At 38.1% G+C, this 18,481-nt stretch overlaps 1 protein-coding gene across 2 annotated transcripts in view; it reads right to left on the bottom strand.

Moving 5' to 3' along the window:
* Positions 1-101: 101 nt before the first annotated feature.
* The window catches only part of LOC131786399 (thioredoxin reductase 1, cytoplasmic), a 19,818-nt gene continuing 1,438 nt past the window's right edge, over positions 102-18,481 (bottom strand). For both annotated transcript variants that reach the window (XM_059103452.2, XM_059103453.2), the window contains exons 3-18: positions 16,655-16,715; positions 15,601-15,818; positions 14,142-14,214; positions 13,040-13,108; positions 12,538-12,588; positions 11,729-11,766; positions 11,511-11,615; positions 9,341-9,456; positions 8,394-8,544; positions 7,432-7,506; positions 6,956-7,048; positions 6,173-6,249; positions 4,733-4,889; positions 3,674-3,877; positions 2,029-2,163; positions 102-1,457 (exon numbers count right to left, since the gene is read on the bottom strand). In XM_059103452.2, coding sequence (XP_058959435.2) covers positions 1,395-1,457; positions 2,029-2,163; positions 3,674-3,877; positions 4,733-4,889; positions 6,173-6,249; positions 6,956-7,048; positions 7,432-7,506; positions 8,394-8,544; positions 9,341-9,456; positions 11,511-11,615; positions 11,729-11,766; positions 12,538-12,588; positions 13,040-13,108; positions 14,142-14,214; positions 15,601-15,818; positions 16,655-16,715 — 1,686 coding nt within the window. In that variant the 3' untranslated portion in view covers positions 102-1,394. The remainder of the gene's footprint in view (positions 1,458-2,028; positions 2,164-3,673; positions 3,878-4,732; positions 4,890-6,172; positions 6,250-6,955; positions 7,049-7,431; positions 7,507-8,393; positions 8,545-9,340; positions 9,457-11,510; positions 11,616-11,728; positions 11,767-12,537; positions 12,589-13,039; positions 13,109-14,141; positions 14,215-15,600; positions 15,819-16,654; positions 16,716-18,481) is intronic.

Genomic DNA, 18,481 nt, shown 5'->3' with positions numbered 1-18,481 from the left:
ATCAGCTTTCGTAAATTTGAAGCACCAGCCAAAGAAAGAAAATGTAAAACCATTTCTGGAACGAAGGCGAGGCAATAAAAAGAAGGAAGGAAGGACACAACTCATCAAAACATTTTTATTTTACAGTGGTCCATTGTCTGTTTATCTACCTGAATTACGACAGTCAAGAGAAGTGAAAATTTCACATCAACAATAAGTAAAGAGGGCTTGGCGAGGGAGCGAGTAAGGCGTACGAGGGCGGCCGGCATGGTTCGCATGCTTCTCATGCTTCTCATGCTTAAGCTTGTGTTGTTCCCACGCGTGACAAACTCGCTCCATGCAAGTTCTCAGCCAAGCGCCCACCACGTAGATTGTAAGCTGTACACTGCACAAAGCTAAGTAAGATCAGAATTTAAAGTTATGAAACCTCAAACACGGTAGTCACAACGGCCAATTAAGACGAAGTACTAAAAGTAGCCAGTGAGAAATTCACGTACACATGGCGAACTATCACAGAGCGAAAAAAAAAATATGTAAGGACAGAGCAGTAGTAGTGTGCGAGCAGGCCATCATTATAAGCGCTTCGGCACTCGCGAGAAAGTATGAGGTCTTGAGCGACACGAGCCGACAGGAGAACGGCAAACCTCTCCCCAACTCGTCTTTAATCTTCCCGGTGGCGGAAAAACGCTCGTCTTGCAGCGCCATTAATGAGAGCCTGCTCCCATGCTAAAGTAACAATGGGTTCCTTTTGACACACGATTGAAAATTGCTCAATAGTAGGTCTCATATCGGTTAAAACTTCCCTTAAATCACAACAAATTCTAGTCTTAAATTTCCGCAATGTTCTCCCAAATGGAAATAAATATACCTTTGTGCTACTAAGTAATGATTGAAAAAAAAAAAAAAAAAAGGAAACATTTGGACGCCTGTACAACAATTAATGGAGAAGAAACCCTTTTCATATAAAATTTCGCGATACTTTGAATACAGTTAATTAAACGGTGAAACTTCGTACATTGCGAAAAGGAAAGAAAAGAAGTCAAAGTTTTAACTGTTTCGTGACCAACTAGAATCATGTAACACTTCGTTACAGTGTTTGTCACGCAATCTTCCTGAACAGCGTTGCAATCCAATGAGTCCAACACGGTAGAGTCAATATCTATACAGTGCAATTGACCATCAACGGAAAAAAATCCGCAAATAGTGTCAGAATTTCCTCCAGCACAACATCGGGTGAAGTTTTCCCACAAAGATGAGTTTACAAACTCCACCGTCATATAAGCAAACAGGAAACGTCGCTACTGTACCGAGGTCATCCGAGGTGAGGTGTGTAACCCCGCTGTCGCTCTCAGAATAAACAAGAAGCGTTTGCATGCTCTCATTATTCTAAGACAAAGCGACAGCAGGGTCTAACCTCAGCAGCCAGAAGCGGCAACGTCCGCTCCGGAGCTCTTCGTTGTTCCAAGTGTTGTAAACACCTACAGAAAAATATTCGAACATAACACACTTTGTAGATTACACGGGAAATTAGAAAACGCTACTAAACGTTTCATAGCACTCACGCACAGACCCTCTCTACTACTCCGTTCCTAAATTACCATCGCCGTCGCCCCCTCAACCCCCCCCCCCCCCCATAGCCCTATCCCTTCCGGTATTCTCTGTTTTTCAGAGTCTTGTCGAAGGAATAGTCACATTCAACCTTCAACCTTCTCATATAATAATTCCACATAGCACAAAGGAAACAGATTATGGAGTTAAAAGCCGAGCTTTAATCAAGAACTCTACCTTTGCCGGTTCTTGTTTTTATTTTTGTTTTTTGCTGCTTACATTATAGATAACCATTTTTGAGCTTAGTACCTCTTCCCCCCAACCTCCCCCCACCTCCCCTCCGGTTCTCACGCTCTTGCAAGTTCCTGGAACTGGAGCCCAGTTAAAGCAAGTCTGACTTCGATTGACGTAACATATCTCCACCAAAAGACAAATTCTCACAACCTATCTTCTTGCTTTACGAAGGTATAGTAAGGAGAATCTAACAGTCGATACACTCACCTCTGACACTGTGGGGTGGATACCTATAGTTCTGTCGAAGTCTTTTTTCGTGGCTCCTAACTTAATGGCCACAGCATAGCCCTGCGTCACCTCTCCAGCGTTTGGACCAAGAACGTGGAAGCCGACGACGCGCTCCTGCACGAAAACAAAATGGAAAGTTAATGGATCCGTTAAACAAGAAACATTGTAAATGTCAGTGAAAGAAAGGACACATTCTGTTTCTGTGTATTAGCTAATGAAAGTTTAACTAATGAAAGAGAGGTAACTGCACACAGCAAAGCTAATCGAGGCGGTGTAGAGTTTATATATACATACACAACATAAAATAACAAATATGAGAAAAGATATACATATCAGCTGGAAAATTAATGCATAAAGAGAAGACAAAATCATTACATACAAAAGAAAGGAATTAAATAAGACCACTACTAAGACAAGAAGGCGAATAGATATAGTCTATCATAAAAATATTAAGCTTTTAATGAAGAAAAATGTATCAGCATCAACCCCCTCGTGCACTAAAAACTGCAACACCGAAGGCGTTTCTTGAATGATGGCTTTGGTTTTGATTTCAAATATTCGGCGATTTTGTTCTCGATTCTTGCACCAGCCTTGAGAAGGATAGTTTTTGCAGTTTTGTCGGGACAAAGATAATTTCTGAGTGTTGTATGAGGAGTCAAGCCTCTGACTTTCGCATATCTCGCTCCGATTCTCACCACTGAGCTTCAGGGAACTCTAAACTGAGCTAGGCCATAACTAGGTTCAAATGTTGGGGTATCTTTCTTCGATGGATCACATCACATTTTTCACCACAAAGAAAATCCATAGAAGCCGCTGAGCAAGTTTCAACTGAGTATCGAAAGAAATCAGAAATTGCTTTGACTTTGCTTCTCTCAGTTATTGGTCCAAAACACTCACACCAAGTCCTCAACCAGTCGGATGCAAAAGTAAAACCATCGCTGGCGTTTTGCCGCGCTTTACCCAGTTTAGTTATTTCATAGCGGAGCTCGCAGAGCATAGCCCCATAATTATACAAAATAGTAGTAACCCATCAAGCCGAAAAAATTTGGATGTACGACCGTACGACCGTACAAGGTGCTACTTTTAACATGCGTGGTCAACTGTACCGTAGGCACTCTAACGCCACGGCTTTGTCCAGTAGTCCAGTGGTCAGTGCACTGGGCTCCGAGTCGGACGACCCGGGTTCTAGTCCTGGCTGGGGCAAGGCGTTGAGAAAAAAAAAATGAGAGCTCCGCTTTTAGGCTTGGCTAAATCTATATAATATTGAGTTTTCAATGGCTCTTCAAGGTATTTTCCTTCCTTCTGTTTGGCTGTTGAGATATCTTTAATTTTTTACAACACTTAATCTATATGCGTTGAAAATGACCATTCCATCTAAAACAATCTGACAAAGTTTGATTCATTAAAATGATATTTTAGCCGAGAAAATGAAATTTTGAATTCAAACAAATTACATATATTATTCTGGTTTATGGTTTGAAGGCGTATTCCAGTCAAACCAAAGGGCTGTGGACGTAACCAATTTTAGATCGTCTTCTCTCCAATCGTTTTACCTTGGTTAACCGAGGCAAGGGTTGCCGTGTAATAACACTCTGTAAAGACCCCAATAACATGCAATACTTACATTATCACTTTTGTTGCAAACCAGCTTTGCATAGCAGCCGGACACGTCCCGTTTGGCGACCGTGTACTCGAGAGGTTGGTAGTTAGTATGGTACACTTCCACATTCTCTTCCCCAAAGCGGGCAATGGCGTCTTCTTCAGACAAACCAATGCAGCCATACTCCAATGGTGTAAATACTGTTGTAGCGACATTTACATAATCACACTAAAACAGATAAACACAAGTTAGTATTGAGTATCACTGCTTCACTTCGCCCTGAGATTGGTCAAGAAAACACGCACCACTTTCTCAGCAACTGAGACTCAAAACTAAAACAAATCATGCCTTGGTCCCCCACATTTACCTGAGCCTTAGGCTGTTGGCTGGTTTTTATCTGTGTTCTTATTGGCTCCTTAAAACGATTTCCTTTCTTCTGAAAGGCCGTTCTGAGTTAGCCTATCGCGGTTTCCCGCGCTTCGGAAAGTTTGATTGTTTCACGTAGAATTCTCATCACTTTCCCGTGATATTTTCGGTTTTTCAGATTAGCCGTTGTGATTATTCTCAGGAAAGATTTCACCGTAATCTATCGTAAATTTGAACGTGATAGCTTGTTTGATGGAAAAATAAAAGGATGTCATTTCTTTCGACCATTTTTCAATTGAGCATCGAAAATAATCCGTAATTGCATGGTTTTAACATTACTCCGCTGTGATTGGCGGTCGCGCCACTCTCTTAACCTATCAGATGCAAAACTTAAGCCAATCACGACTTGGTCGCCCGCGTTTTCCCGCGCTTTAGACAGTCTGTTTGGTTTTACTTTGAGTTCCCATTGGTACCTAGAGGAATTTTTCTTTCCTCCGAATGGCGGTTGTGATTACTTTGTCATTGGTCTCATGACACTTAATCGAAAAGCGCTCTCGTTAGTAACAAACAAGGCCTCACTGTATCACACAAAAAAAATTATTGTATCTAGGAGAGCAGATTTGGAATCCAGTCTCTCAACACGTTGCAACACAGGGGATCGAGACACACAAGCCTTAATTCTATTGTACTACAAACCAGGCTGCGAGTTTTACTTACCAATTCATTTTGGCCTCCGTATAACCGACGTGCAAGTAATCTACCGGCCTGAATCGCAACTGGAGTGAGTTCTAGTTTGCCATCCATGATATCTCCGACACCAAAAATATTTGGCACACTAGTTTGTTCATTGTCGCCAGCGATTACTTTCCCATTCCTATAAGAGAAAAGACATTTCTTGTGAAGCACTCGTAGGTAATGTTTACACCTTTTAAACCCTAAAATCAGTATAAATATTCTCCACTCACTTATTTCCTTTTGTACCGACAGGAAGAATTATTTTTACTTTAACAATTAAAGCTTTTCAGGTTAGCGATCAGTGTAAAAGCTACGCTTCCGACATTGCTGATGCTGGAAACACGCGGAACGCTTCTAATATATGAGCCTAGAAGTGACTTTCCCACAAAGTAATTTAATATTATCAACTGAGTCGATAACGTAAATTGGCCACGGTCAAGAGTTTCAAAACTGACGTTTCGCGCGTTTGCCCTTCGTCAGGGCGAATCCGGTTATCTACGAGTGCTTCGTAAGAGCGGCTTTCGCTCTCACGAAGGGCTAACGCTCGAAACGTCACTTTTGAAACTTTTTACGGTGGCCAATTTACGTCATCAAGACAGTTGATAATACTAAATTATCCTGTTATGCTCACCAACCGACGCAGCACCACAATTTCTTTAGAAACTTACCACCTTTTTCCCATTAAGTGTTCTCTTAAGCTCTCTGGTCGGGCATCAGAACACGATAACGGTCAAAGCTTTTCTGGTTAGCGATCAGTGCAAAAGCTACGCTTTCGACAGGTCTGAGGTTCGAATCTTCGCGGAAGACTAAAACTTATTAGCTCTCTATTCCGCGTTCATTGCACCCCTTCGAAACTTTAGAGTGACCAGCATCTAATTTCTCCTTACAGTAACAATTCTGAGTCATTTATTGGGGACATAAGAATATGGGAAATTGTCGCCAGTCAAAGAAACTTTGATTGTTAAATCAATTCTCCTTGTTATTAACAAAGGGGAAGTATAGGGAAGAGTGAGGAGAATATTGATACTAACAGTGGGTGTATAGAGATAAATGAACGATATCTTTCTTCGTTCTTATTTTGCCTCAAAGTGAGAATTAAAACTTTCGTTACAACTCCCTCCGTTTCAACCCCGTCAATCTTCAATCCGAGGAAAAATGAACAAATCGACAGTGGTTTAGCGTGGTCTGTACCCTTATCGACAACAAGATTCGTCATCACAGTGGTCATGTTTGTGGACTCACGAGGCTCAGCACTCATTCGACATCAAATAAAACGATTCTTTCAGTGCGTAATCACTGCGTGACACGTTAACACGAGCAGCGTTGTCTGTACTCTTATCGACAACGGCAAATTGGCCAATCAGATTGCGACATTACTGCCAACTGTGGTCAAACAGTACATTGATACGGACTGACACTTACTTTGGGTTGAGTTTCACTCCGACATTCTCAAGACCTATTCCCTGTGTACATGGGTCTCTGCCAATCGCAAACATCACCTGATGTCAAAAGCAAACAAAATATTTATATCACGTTCATTGGTATTACAATGGTTTCCCTTCTATGGTTGACCTAGAAACTCACGTAACCTTCTCAAACAATCAAAAGCAACACTAAAACAAGTCACGAGCTGTCCCTCACGTTTTCCCGCCCTCACGCAGCTGTTTTGTTTTCAGCACTTTGAGTTCTCATGGGCCCCTTGACAGTTACAGTTTCATCTGTTCTGATTGGCTGATGTGGCTTGGTCACTCACGTTTTCCCGCGCTTCAAGCACTTGATTTTAGCTCTTATTGACTCCGTGTAATATATTTTTTTTCTAATGGCCATTGTGAATAAAGAGCAATTTTCAACTGAGTTTCGAAACTTTTCAAATCCGTGTTTGCACTGGTTTTTTAAATTTTCTTTGTGACTGGTCCTGAAAACCCGCACCACTCCCTCAACCAATCTTATGCAAAACAAACACCAATCACGAATTGGTCGCCCGCGTTTTCCTGCGCTTTACTTGTTTCTAATTTGAGTTCTCATTGGCTCTTCAGGGTATTTTCCTTACTTCTAATTGGCTGTTGCGATTACTTTGGTTTTCCTTTTACGGTACTCATCAAACAGTGTTCTAACATAGTCACTTAAAAAGATCTCAGGTTTGTAATACAACTACCGTTTAAGGCACTAGCAAAAATGAAACGGCCAAACCAATAAAATACTTACAGTGTTGCACTCTATGGAGCCCTCCTCACCACTGTCTAAATGTTTATAATAAACTCTTAGTTTTCTGGGTGTTCCTTCTTCTATAAGTTCAATCTGAGAAAAATCCACCAACAGGAGTGTCAAAAACCTATTCTTAAAAGATGGCTGCCAATGGCAGAATACTCCGATGTCACCACCTTACTGTGAAATTCAAAGAAATAGTCGGAATGAAAGTCTGATTGACCGCTGAATAGCGGCTTCAAATGAAATCCCAAGGGAATGTCCGCAAGCGGACGGACGGATACGTTCGAAATCGGACGGAAAGAAAGAAACATATTAAAAACAAACAAACAAACAACCATATGTATCTGGGGCAGGAATCCTGCAGTATCAAATCTGACCTTGTGAATTGCTCATTTAACTAATGGATTAGGAATGAAGACCACAACTACAACAACAACAGCTGCTAGTTCTTCTTAAGTGATGCATACACCTACCTTTGTAGGAATTGATGGTCTTTTAACCTTTATTCCATGGCTGATCATGTCATTACCAATTAACTCAGCCATTTGCTACAAAAATAAAATAAAAGCATCACATTAACACAAACCACAAAAATCACGTATAATCTATCACAAGATGCTCATTAAATTTGGGTTTGATTCCACCGCAGCGGCAGTCAGACCGCCTCGCCACACGTAAGGTATAATATATATGCTATACAATTCAAGCGTGTATTTCACAAATATATGATGCAGTGCTGAAACGTCTAAAATAAGTTCCCTTCATTTCTCCACCCCTCGCGTTGCTTTGCCTGTTGCTCCATGTTGTTATTCCTTCTCCCGTTGTTTATCAAAGTGTCTTGAAATCTTAACAAAAGGCGACCAAATCCGCTTGAACCCTTTTGCAGTTCTCCGTCAAGGAGAGCTTTTGAATCTCTTCTTAATGTGGAAAACGCGCTCTTGGGCCATTACAGCGCAATCTTTTGCTGATTAGCACAATCTCGATAACTGTGACCTTAGCACGGACAAAAAGCCACGTTGGATCGTAATGTTGGATTGCACGTAAAACTTCGAATATCAAAATACTAAGTGCTTAGTCTGACGCTTTAGGCTAAGTTGTTCAAAGCATGATTTGATACAATTCAGAACTTCCTAACAAGACAACCTATCGTTTTATAAGGCTAGAACCCTGGATATGAAATCGCGTGCTTCAAGGAGCTCAAACCATGCAGTTAACAACCTTAACACCTACGAAAACCGCATCACTGTGAGTATCTGAGCAACTGCCAACGAACTCCTCCCCTAACCCAACCATAGTCAACTGATAATAAGTTAGGGCTAATTTTGGTTTAGGAGAGAGGTAGGTGCGCAGTTCCATTTGATACTGACATTGATTCGGAAAAGCCTCACAATGAGGCGAATGATTAAGGATCCACGGTTATTCTGAAGTGCAGTACCTGGTCAAAACCTCGTAAGAGAATTGATCGCACCAGAACAGTTACGTCAAGCTTGATCCCAGCTAAGAACCCGGCACATTCCAGAGCAACGTAAGATGCTCCGATTATTACAGTCTTGCCAGGACTGTTTTCTAACGAGAACAAATCATCACTGAAAATAAACAGACAATGTAAGATATCAATTATTTGGACTTAGAGAACGAAAGACATGCATACTAGATGATGTAGTCCTATCGTCCGGGTGAAGTTGCTCCTTAGAGGGACAGTTTCGAAAACCCAAACGGAAGTCATCACTTAACTAAAGAATAAAGGGGGTAAGTTTCTATGGAAACTGTTCTGCTGCGCCGGTGCGAGAGCATAACAGGGTAATTAGATATTATCAACTGAGTTGATAACGTAAATTGACCACCGTAAAGAGTTTTAAAGCTGACGTTTCGAGCGTTAGCCCTTAGTCAGATTATTATCAACTCAGTTGATTATACCTCATTACTTTGATAAAGACTGCTGCGGAGGTTGTTGAAAAATCCATCACTGTTGTTACCGACAACAGTCCTTCTCAGGACTAACCTCGTTCACGCGATTCGACTACATAATTAGCCTACAGAACTGAGCTACTAAGACATGTTGGAAGCGAAGCAAATTCTAGCGGCTTTTTTTTCCGAAGAGGAATTTGATAAAAGTATGTAATGAAATAAATTTCAATTGACAAAACACTCCTTAAAAATTATCAACATCCCCCATGTCCTGCTCCGCGTCATCAAAAAGCTTCAGATTATTATTTCCATAACAACTAATATCTCCCTTTTTCTTCTCCTCCCCTTATTTGACTCACTATCATTACCATTACTGTAATTCTCGCCATCAAAATCAACACCACCATCATTATCACTTGGACATCATTTCCAATATCACAACACGTTAGACACACTCATGTACTACTTTACTACCTTGTGATGCCGTATTCTCTTGCTCCTGGGATGTCAGGGTACCTCGGACGTAGACCAGTAGCAAGAACAATATGTTGAGCTGTTATCTCCCCCTCTCTTCCTTTTTTATCGATGGTCTGGACAATGAAAAGAAAAAAAAGATACTGCTTAAAACTCAAAATAAATGTTTTACACTAGGTCGTAACCATTTCAATTAATAGAAGTGATTAACATGTACATGTAACTTCTCCATCTAATATTCCTCAATTGTCCTGCAAACAGGTAATGAGAATATACAAACTTATCAGGTAGAAGTTGTCATCTTGATCTAACACCAAATTCTTGAAACTAATTTACAAGCGAATGTGTAGCCGCTAGAGGGGAGAATTAACAATCATATCTTGGGAGTTTAAGGGTTAAAAGGCTATTCAATGGTTCATATAGGTTTTTGTTTTAGAAATTTTGTAGCAAGAGAACAAATCAAAGTATAATGTTCTCCAAGTTTATCGAAAATAAAAATTTAGGCCATCAAAATTCCAATGAACAGCCTGAATAAGTTGTACCAGGAACCCATCAATGGGAGTATCCATCTTCTCTGTTTTTTAGGGTTAACCCTTTCAAGAGTAGATTTATTCTTAAATCGGCTTGTTCCAGCAAAAAGTATCATACTTTTGTTGGGTCAACTGCCAATCCCAAAAAAACTGATCTCGCTGCCCAATGCATGTGAGCAGATGTTTGATGTAAGACAATCAGGGTTTGAGCCAGGCCGCGCCAGTGCGCCAATCCCGCAATAAAATTTGAAATGTCCCGTCCAAAAATGATTCAGGGGTCAATTTGTCCCCTCAAAAAGCGAGCGATTTTTGCGACAAATTTTGCTGAAGTATTTGTGCCCCAAAAAAAAATTGCAAGAGTTGAAATTCAACACAAATTCGACCATAAACGGCACAATTTTTCAATAAACAATTTGGTTTTAGCCGCAGAATTAATACGCTAACAGCAATTTTTGTGAAAGATAAGAGAAGCAAGATTTAGATGTTTGTTTTGTCTCATTTTGACAACATCGGAAACTGACCAATCAGAAGCAGTCATTCCCACGGCTTGTGTAAACATTGCAACACGATCTGACAGAACTCGGCTGAGTAAAGCGTTGTTTTTTTAAACTACAGAATTGTGATTCAAAATAAAAGACTTTTAGACTTATCCTGACTCTTCTTCTCCCAAAACCACTTTAGTAGTGTTTCATCCAATTCTGGATACTTTGACAAAATGTTCAAAATTGCGGCTTTTTCCCCCGAAATTGTTGTGAGAGAGGCTTCAGTTCCCAAAACAGGATTAAATCTCATGCATTGAGAAACAGACTAAAAGCCAACAGGTTAGATGTACTTATGACCATACACATCGAGGGGCCACCTTCTGTGGACTTCGATTTTTCATTAGCCCTTGAAGAGTGGGCTACAAAGAACAAGAGAATTTTGAAATCGTGAAATACTGCTATTATAAATGTACATGTAAGATGTTAATTAACTAAGAAGGATCTGCAATGAAATGTGGAAGCAAGAACAAATATGATATTGTTAAAATGATAATGGCACAACAGAGTTGTTGGTCTTGTTCGTTTACAAATAATCACTTTCTTAATTATTTTAGTGGCCATGATCAGCTGCTGGTTGTAAGAGAATCATACAGTTAAGAGTTTACAGAGAAAGATAAAAAGAAGCATGCCACCTTACAATGTAACTTGTTGCTATTTCATTAAATGTTTAAAATTTTAGTTCAGTTTGAAATTTTCCCTATGCTTAAGCGACCCTCAGAAATGGAAAATGTCCCCCCAAAAATAACCTAAAGGTACAAATTGACCCTAAATAGTCAAATCCTAGCTCAAACCCTGAGACAATAGGATCACCATAGCTCTGTTTTGATTGGGTTTTGGAACTAAAAAATTCCCCTGAAAACCTCTCTATTGATAGATCTACTCAGGGAAGAGATGATTTCAAGGCTGATTATGAGAGATAGAGTTTCCTGGTTATACATCGTATGTAACCTTGATTTCAAGGTCTCTAATTATCCTAACCTATGGAACAAGAGAACTGGGAATAAAGATCACTTGAAACATGAAATGAGAGTGAAGTGACGGAAAATATTGTTAGTACATGGGATAAAATATAATCATGATTGCAGAGCACATCCTTACTTTGACAGTGTGAGCATCTTTAAGTTCGCCGATGGAATTTTTATATGTGACCTTTTTATCGCGAAGTTCCACTCTGTAACCCCAGTTAAGAGACCCAATGTGATTCTGGGTGGAAAAAAAAACAATAGTTACAAAAAGTTACATTATTCAGTGTTAATGAAGCAAAATCACAGCAAAACTGGCAAAGTTAAATGGGTAAATCATCTAGATCTATATACCTGAACGTTTTCTCTCATTGTGGCCCAGTTGTGATTAACTGAAAAAAAGTGAAAAAAAAAAAAAGTTGAAAATTAAGTTGTAGTTCTGATGCCAACTAAAACAGACAAAAAAAAGGACAAGTAGAAAGAGTTCCAACCTTAGGCCAAAGAAAAAAAATCATAACGGAAGAAACTTTTATGTGAAATCTTTAACTCTTTCTCTTCCACAAGTAACCAAAAAGGGACTCTTCTTTCAGTATCAAAAAAATTTCCAGAAATATGATTAAAGAGAAAATGCTACCTAAGGGATATTATTTGATTGAATACTAAACCCTTTGACTCCAAAGAGTGATGAGCATCTAGTTTCTCCTTACAATATCACCCTTGAATCAAACATTAAAGTAACAAGAATAAAAGAAATAATCAACGATTATTAAACAAATTCTCCTTATCAGCATCTTAGGAAATGTATAGAGAATAGTATGGAGAATATGCAAACTCATCTGAGGGTACAGAGGTATAATGGTTCATTCTCAGGGCTACATGTACATGTAAAAAATTATGAGAAATTTATGGATGGATTTAGAAGAGACTGTGAAAAATCTGCAAGTATATTGAGATCTTGGGAGTGCAATGATCATTGCTTCAGATGACTGAGACTGATTTATATGGTAGCCATAAATGCAAAGGTACCCACAACCAGGCACAACCAGAGTATTTCTCTGACAAAGAACTTACACTCAAAATGTCAATTTTGAAACTCTTAATGGTGGTCAATTTATGCTATCAACTCAGTTGACAATACTAAATTACCCTATTTATGTAGTTACCTGTTGTGTCAAAACTCCATCCATATTGTCTTGCATCTTCTAAGTCATGTCCTATGAGAGATTAAAGAGAAGCACAAATTGTTCAATGTATACCTGATGTGACCAAATAACCTCTACAATACTATTAGTGTACACCTGTAGAAAGAAGGGGCGTGAGAGGTGCATATGCACCCTCTCCACAAGTGGTGAAGGTTCGCTTTCAAGACACTGGCAATTTAAAAGAAAGAAAATGGTACATTATTTGACCAGAAGCATTCAATAAGTTTTGAGCTTGGCACACTAATTAAAGATTATGTCCTAAATCCTTTTTTATTCAGAAATTTGTATCAAAATTTTCCAAGAGATCATGCCCCTGACCCTCCAGAATCTTGAACCCTGTCACTTGTCTATTCTGCACCTTTGGTCCTCAAATGCACCCACCTGTGGTGCATTTTCAATCTAAAAGCTTGTTCCAATACGTTGCCTTTAGCAATCACACAAATTGTCTGAGAAAAAAACATACCTAAAATAGCAGCCTGATGCATGAGTTTTTTTGGGATACAACCAACATTCACACAGGTGCCTCCAAGACCTACAAAAATTACATCAAATCTATTAAACAAAAACTGAATTGTTCTTAACCATTTACATCCCATGAGTGACCATCATCTAATTTCCCCTTTGAGTAATACTGCTTAATCATTCATCAAGACCATGATATTGAGGAAATGATTGCCAGCCAAACAAGCTTTGATCGCTAAACAAATACTCCTTGTCAGTAACAAAGGAAATGTGGGGGGGGGGGGGTGGGTGAAGGGTCAACTGCTTTGATTGCTAAACAAATTCTCCATGTCAGTACCAAAGGAAATGAATAGAGAAGGGTATAGAGAATAAAGAAACTGATATTAGGGAGGGGGGGGGTTTGAAGGGTTACCTGTTCGATCACGGAACAAATACTCCTTATCAGTACCAAAGGAAATGTATAGAGAATATAAAAAATGCATAATTAACTTTTTGAACCCTAACATTGGTCTCTATATTCTCCATACCCTTCCCTATACATTTCCTTTGATACTTACAGGGAGAATTTGTTTGACAATCAAAGCATCTTAAGTTGGGGATCATTTCCTGTATTCTCATGATCTTAGTGAATGACTCAGTGGTAATACAGTAATGAGAAATTAGATATTGGTCAATCTTAACGCTTTGACTCCCAGAAGTGATTAACATCAAACTTCTTCCTAAAGTATGCATACATTATCTAGCAATCAAGTAATAGGAATATTGAAACCTATCAGGTAGAAGTTTACATCTTGATCTAACACCCTATTCTTCTCACAAATTCACAAGGAAATGTGTAGCAATTAAATGAGAGAATTGACAATCATATCGAACATGTAAATGTTAGCAGTTTCACTCAATAAGGCCACTAAAAATAATTTTCCCTTACAAATTTAACACAGTTTTAAGCAGACAGGTGAAAAGAAGAAAGGAAAAATCAACAAGGAAAATTCTTTGATTAATTGATAAATTCTCAAGGATAAAAAGTTTAGCTAATATATGGCAGACAGTGTGGAGAATTGATATTTAGATCTTAGGAGTAGGAGGTATAAATGGAAACTCACCCCAAGTAGTGCCAATTGGTGATGGTTTGACAAAATCCAGAACTGCAACTTTTTTCCCAATGATTGCTGCTTCCTATTTAAAATATAAAAAAAAGAAAAGCCATTGATTACTTCTGGTCTTACAAGATTGAGTATTCACGAGCTTTCCCTCCAAAAATGATGTACAAAATGGGACCACAACATCTAAAGGTGTGCATTTGACTGTTCAAGAATTTTGCTGCATGATTTTCTGGAGCTGGAAATGATTTCCAATCCATGCAGAAATCCAGACTCCATCATGATCTTCCTAAGGCCTGGTTCACACTTGTTATAAATTGGTGTAAAGAAAGATCTGTTCTTTCTGTGTGTCATTTCATAAACTATCTCCATGTTGATAGGTTGTTGTCATGTATTTGAGTCCACATTTTAACATTATAAACATAATGACAAAAAAAAAACTTCTTCTTGTCTTTATGTGGTTATGGCTGCTGTGAAATATGTCCATGTCATCATCACTATGTCTGTATGTTTACTCCACAAACATAACCGCATTATGATAGTTACTGCCATCTATATCACTACCCTTGTGTGAATATGAACTCTCAGAGCCTCTAATATAATTCATAAAATGAGAGATATACTACTAGCACCCTTGTTGGTTAAAAAACCTATCATTTACTGCCCCAATTAACTCATAGCAAAATAATTGAACCATAGTACCATAATTCTCCATGTTTTCAATACATTCTGAATTATCTTTTTGGGAAATTCCTATCTGTCTGAATTTAATTTTTTTGTCAAGAAATGTTGAAAAATCTGATTTTTGACCTTGAAAATGGGGGTCGTCTTATTCACGAGTTTGACTTATACAAGAGTAAATACCATATGTTTTGTTGGAAGTTAATTTTTTAGAAGCAATAGCCTGCACTTCTATCAGTTTACTGGCATATAAACCCACTTGGGTTGTTGGGAGAACATTTTATTCCTCATGGTGACTCAGAATTTTCTCTTTGTCCCACGCTTGTGACAAGATGAAAAACACCTTTCTCTATTTCTTTGCCAAGCTTAAAACTTACCATCTTTCAAATTTTTTTTTATAAAATATGACACTATTGACATTGCTGATCCTAACAGTATGCAGGATGTATGTTGTATGTGGACTTTGTAAAGAGCCTTGCTCCCCATAGAGTCTCTGGGGCTCAGTGGCAGAGTATCGGAGCATGGATTCCAAAGGTGTAGGGTTTGATTCCACATGGGGACTCAGAATTTTTCTTTGCCCCATGCATATGACAAGACAAAAAACATCTTTTGCTAACATTTGAAAAGTTTGTTAATCTCTTGCCTCTACTTTGTAAAATGATAGAAACTGAAAGAAGGTGCAGTCTATTGCTTAAATATACATAATAATTAGATCTTCAGTGTGCAATTTATGAGTCAAGGTGAACATCTCATAACAGTGCTGATACCCTGTAGACAGTACCTTGGAACATGCAAGACCACCTGAACCTCCACCAATAACAATTAGATCATATGTGTAGTTTTCTGATGGAGGCATTATCAACTCCATTAGCTTTCCATCTGTATGAAGCTTCATCGTAGCATCTGCACCTCCAATGTGTTTCCCACGAATGAACACATTTGGAACTGTTCTTTGTTCTGTCATCTCTTTCAGTTTGTCCTGTATCGTTGATCCATTGTCTGAAGAAAAAAAAAAACAGAAAAACAAGACAACTTAAAAAGTTAGCAACTATTCAGAATGATGAAGTACAAAGGTTAAAAACAAAATCATTTTTCTAACAGTCTGCCCTTAGTTGTTTGAAGAGTGAATAAAGCTGTCCACTGGATAAATCTCCATCCCATGGAGAGCACATTCGTTTCCTTGACAGTTATCCACTGGATAGCAATTTTTTCAGTTGGTTAGCATTAAGCACCCTTTAAACAACTGGACCATCTAGAAAGTAACCACAAACGCACATCTTTTGCCTGTATACATAGAAGCATAATGCCTCTAGGTGTAATAGGAGGTCAGTTAATTATTTGACCACTAGGAGTGAATAACATCTTATTTCCCCTTATGACATCACCAGCAAATCACAGATTAGAGGTCACAAGACTAAGGAAAATTATCACCACCTAAAAAAAGCTCTTAGTTATCAACCCTTTAACTCCCATGATCTCATTAGCAATTCTCCTTACTGTCTCTTATACAGTTCTTGTGATGTTAGCTTGGAGAATTTGGTATTAGATCAACTTATAATCCTCTAACTGATATTTTTCTTTATTCTCATCACTTGTCTGCTTGATATTGTATTGATATTGTAAGGAGAAATTGTCTTGATTACTCACAGGAGTTAAAGGGTTAAACAAAGTTCTCCTTTCAGCACCTGAGGAAATGTACAGAGAACGGAGAAGCTAGTCACTTTTACAAGTTTAAGGGATAATACTGAGCCTTTGATAACATGAATGAAGAAAAGTTATAAAAATACTTATCCAATTTTCTTGTTTAATCAACTTTCTAGTGTTATTGATATTACCTAGTAAGTCTATCTCCAGAGCATAAAATGTCACATTCAATGACTTCAAAAGCTCTTTCACCTGTAGGATAGTGGTAAACAGATTAATAACTGAAATGAAAATAATATGAAAAATTCCTCATTTGATCAAGTATTGTTTAACAGTATGAGCAAGGCTCAAAAACATTATTTGGGCTTGTGCTCATCAAGATATTGAGTCAAACCTATTTTTGCTGAGATACAATCCATTTTTAGCAGAAAAAAATAAGCATTATGTCATATATCAATAAACTTTCACCCTCCTTTTAAAAGAAGGTTAGAATATTTTCACAATGCTTTTATTGTACATGCAGCATCAAACTAAATACATGAAAAGTAATATAGCTCTATTTAAAACCTGAACTTAGCTTCTTAACATTCGTAAACAAACAGACAATTTGTTCAGCCATCCAAGAAGTTAACCAGACAAAAAGCTATATTTCAACAGACATTGTCCTTAGACCAGCCTTTATTTCTAGCCCTGAGAAAAATAAACATCCCTAAAATATTTGCTTTTATTTATTGTTTTTGATCATACATGGCCCCTAAATGTGCAGCAAATTTCAGAATTTCATATTTTAGTATTTGACAGCTGTTTTCAAATATACCTTTTTTTTTAATTAGGAAACCAAAGATTCCGCCTTTCTTTGCAACACATAATTAATCTAAATGATAATTAATGAATTTTTTTCTTGTGTTTTTGTGGCGGTGACTCATTTAATGATCCTAGCAGAAGAAAAGCCATCGAAATGAAGTCATTAAGAATATTGAAAGGACGTTGAATCTGCATGCAAAAAACTTCCTAACTCTGGATGATTAATTAATAACATCGTGTACTGATTAGCTACTTTTTTGTCGCTGTTTACTCTCTGAAAAGTAAAGTTTATCAAATATTTGTCGCTGTTTACTCTCTGAAAAGTAAAGGTTTTCAAATAATGTCCACAGATCTGGTACATGACAAGATGTCAGCGACTCACCAACAATCGTATTCATTTTTAATAATACATTATTTCAAAAGAAAACTTTGGGGAAGACAAGATGATAGCGTAATTGTTTTGGTTAGGGAGAAGGCAACGTTATGAAATGAACACACTTAAGTCCCTTCTTCAATGCCACAGATTTTCATTTTTACAAAGTAAATAACCCTTCTTTTTAGACGAAACACGCAAAACTAAATTTTTCCAATAAATGTACTAAATAGCGCCTTGTGGCAAAAACTTTTTCTTTTCGTTCCGTGACTGCGTATTCAAATTCCAAGTTTGTACGGCAGCGTTTTTTCTTTTCATTATTAAAGGTTTGATTCTGTCATCGAAAGGATCACTTAGTTCATAAAGGAGATCGAAATCTAGATGGCCGCATTTAAGTATTGTTTATGCTCGGCAATAACGAGTACCGATCTCCTAAAGAGAATAAGAGTACAGTTCTTGTGATCCGTAAAAGCCGAAGAGATTTCAACAGTCAGATCCCGTTAATTCCTGCATATTCAGGAAAGCATTAATTTAAACAGGCGTCAAGCTTGTTATGTTGATGATTATTAGACCTTAAAATCGTTGTCTTGAACGAATCTTAGTAGAATATTTTTTTACAGATACGCAAGTGTATTACGCAACTTTCTCTTCTGGGATCTGCGATGAAAAGATCTAGCTTCTAATCAACGAAAGTGGAGCTGTTAGCTTGAAACACATATATCGCCAGAAAGCAAGTAGATTTTGTTCTGTATATTTATTTACAAAAGTGAATATGCGCGGGGAGTGATTTTTCACACGGAAGAATACACAAGACGAGAGCTAAATTTATCAACGTCCCAAG

This window comes from Pocillopora verrucosa, chromosome 11 (assembly GCF_036669915.1).
Source record: "Pocillopora verrucosa isolate sample1 chromosome 11, ASM3666991v2, whole genome shotgun sequence".
In the NCBI taxonomy this organism is placed as follows: domain Eukaryota; kingdom Metazoa; phylum Cnidaria; class Anthozoa; order Scleractinia; family Pocilloporidae; genus Pocillopora; species Pocillopora verrucosa.
Note: the sequence above shows the minus strand (reverse complement) of the source record. Positions and strands in the feature narration are given on the sequence as shown.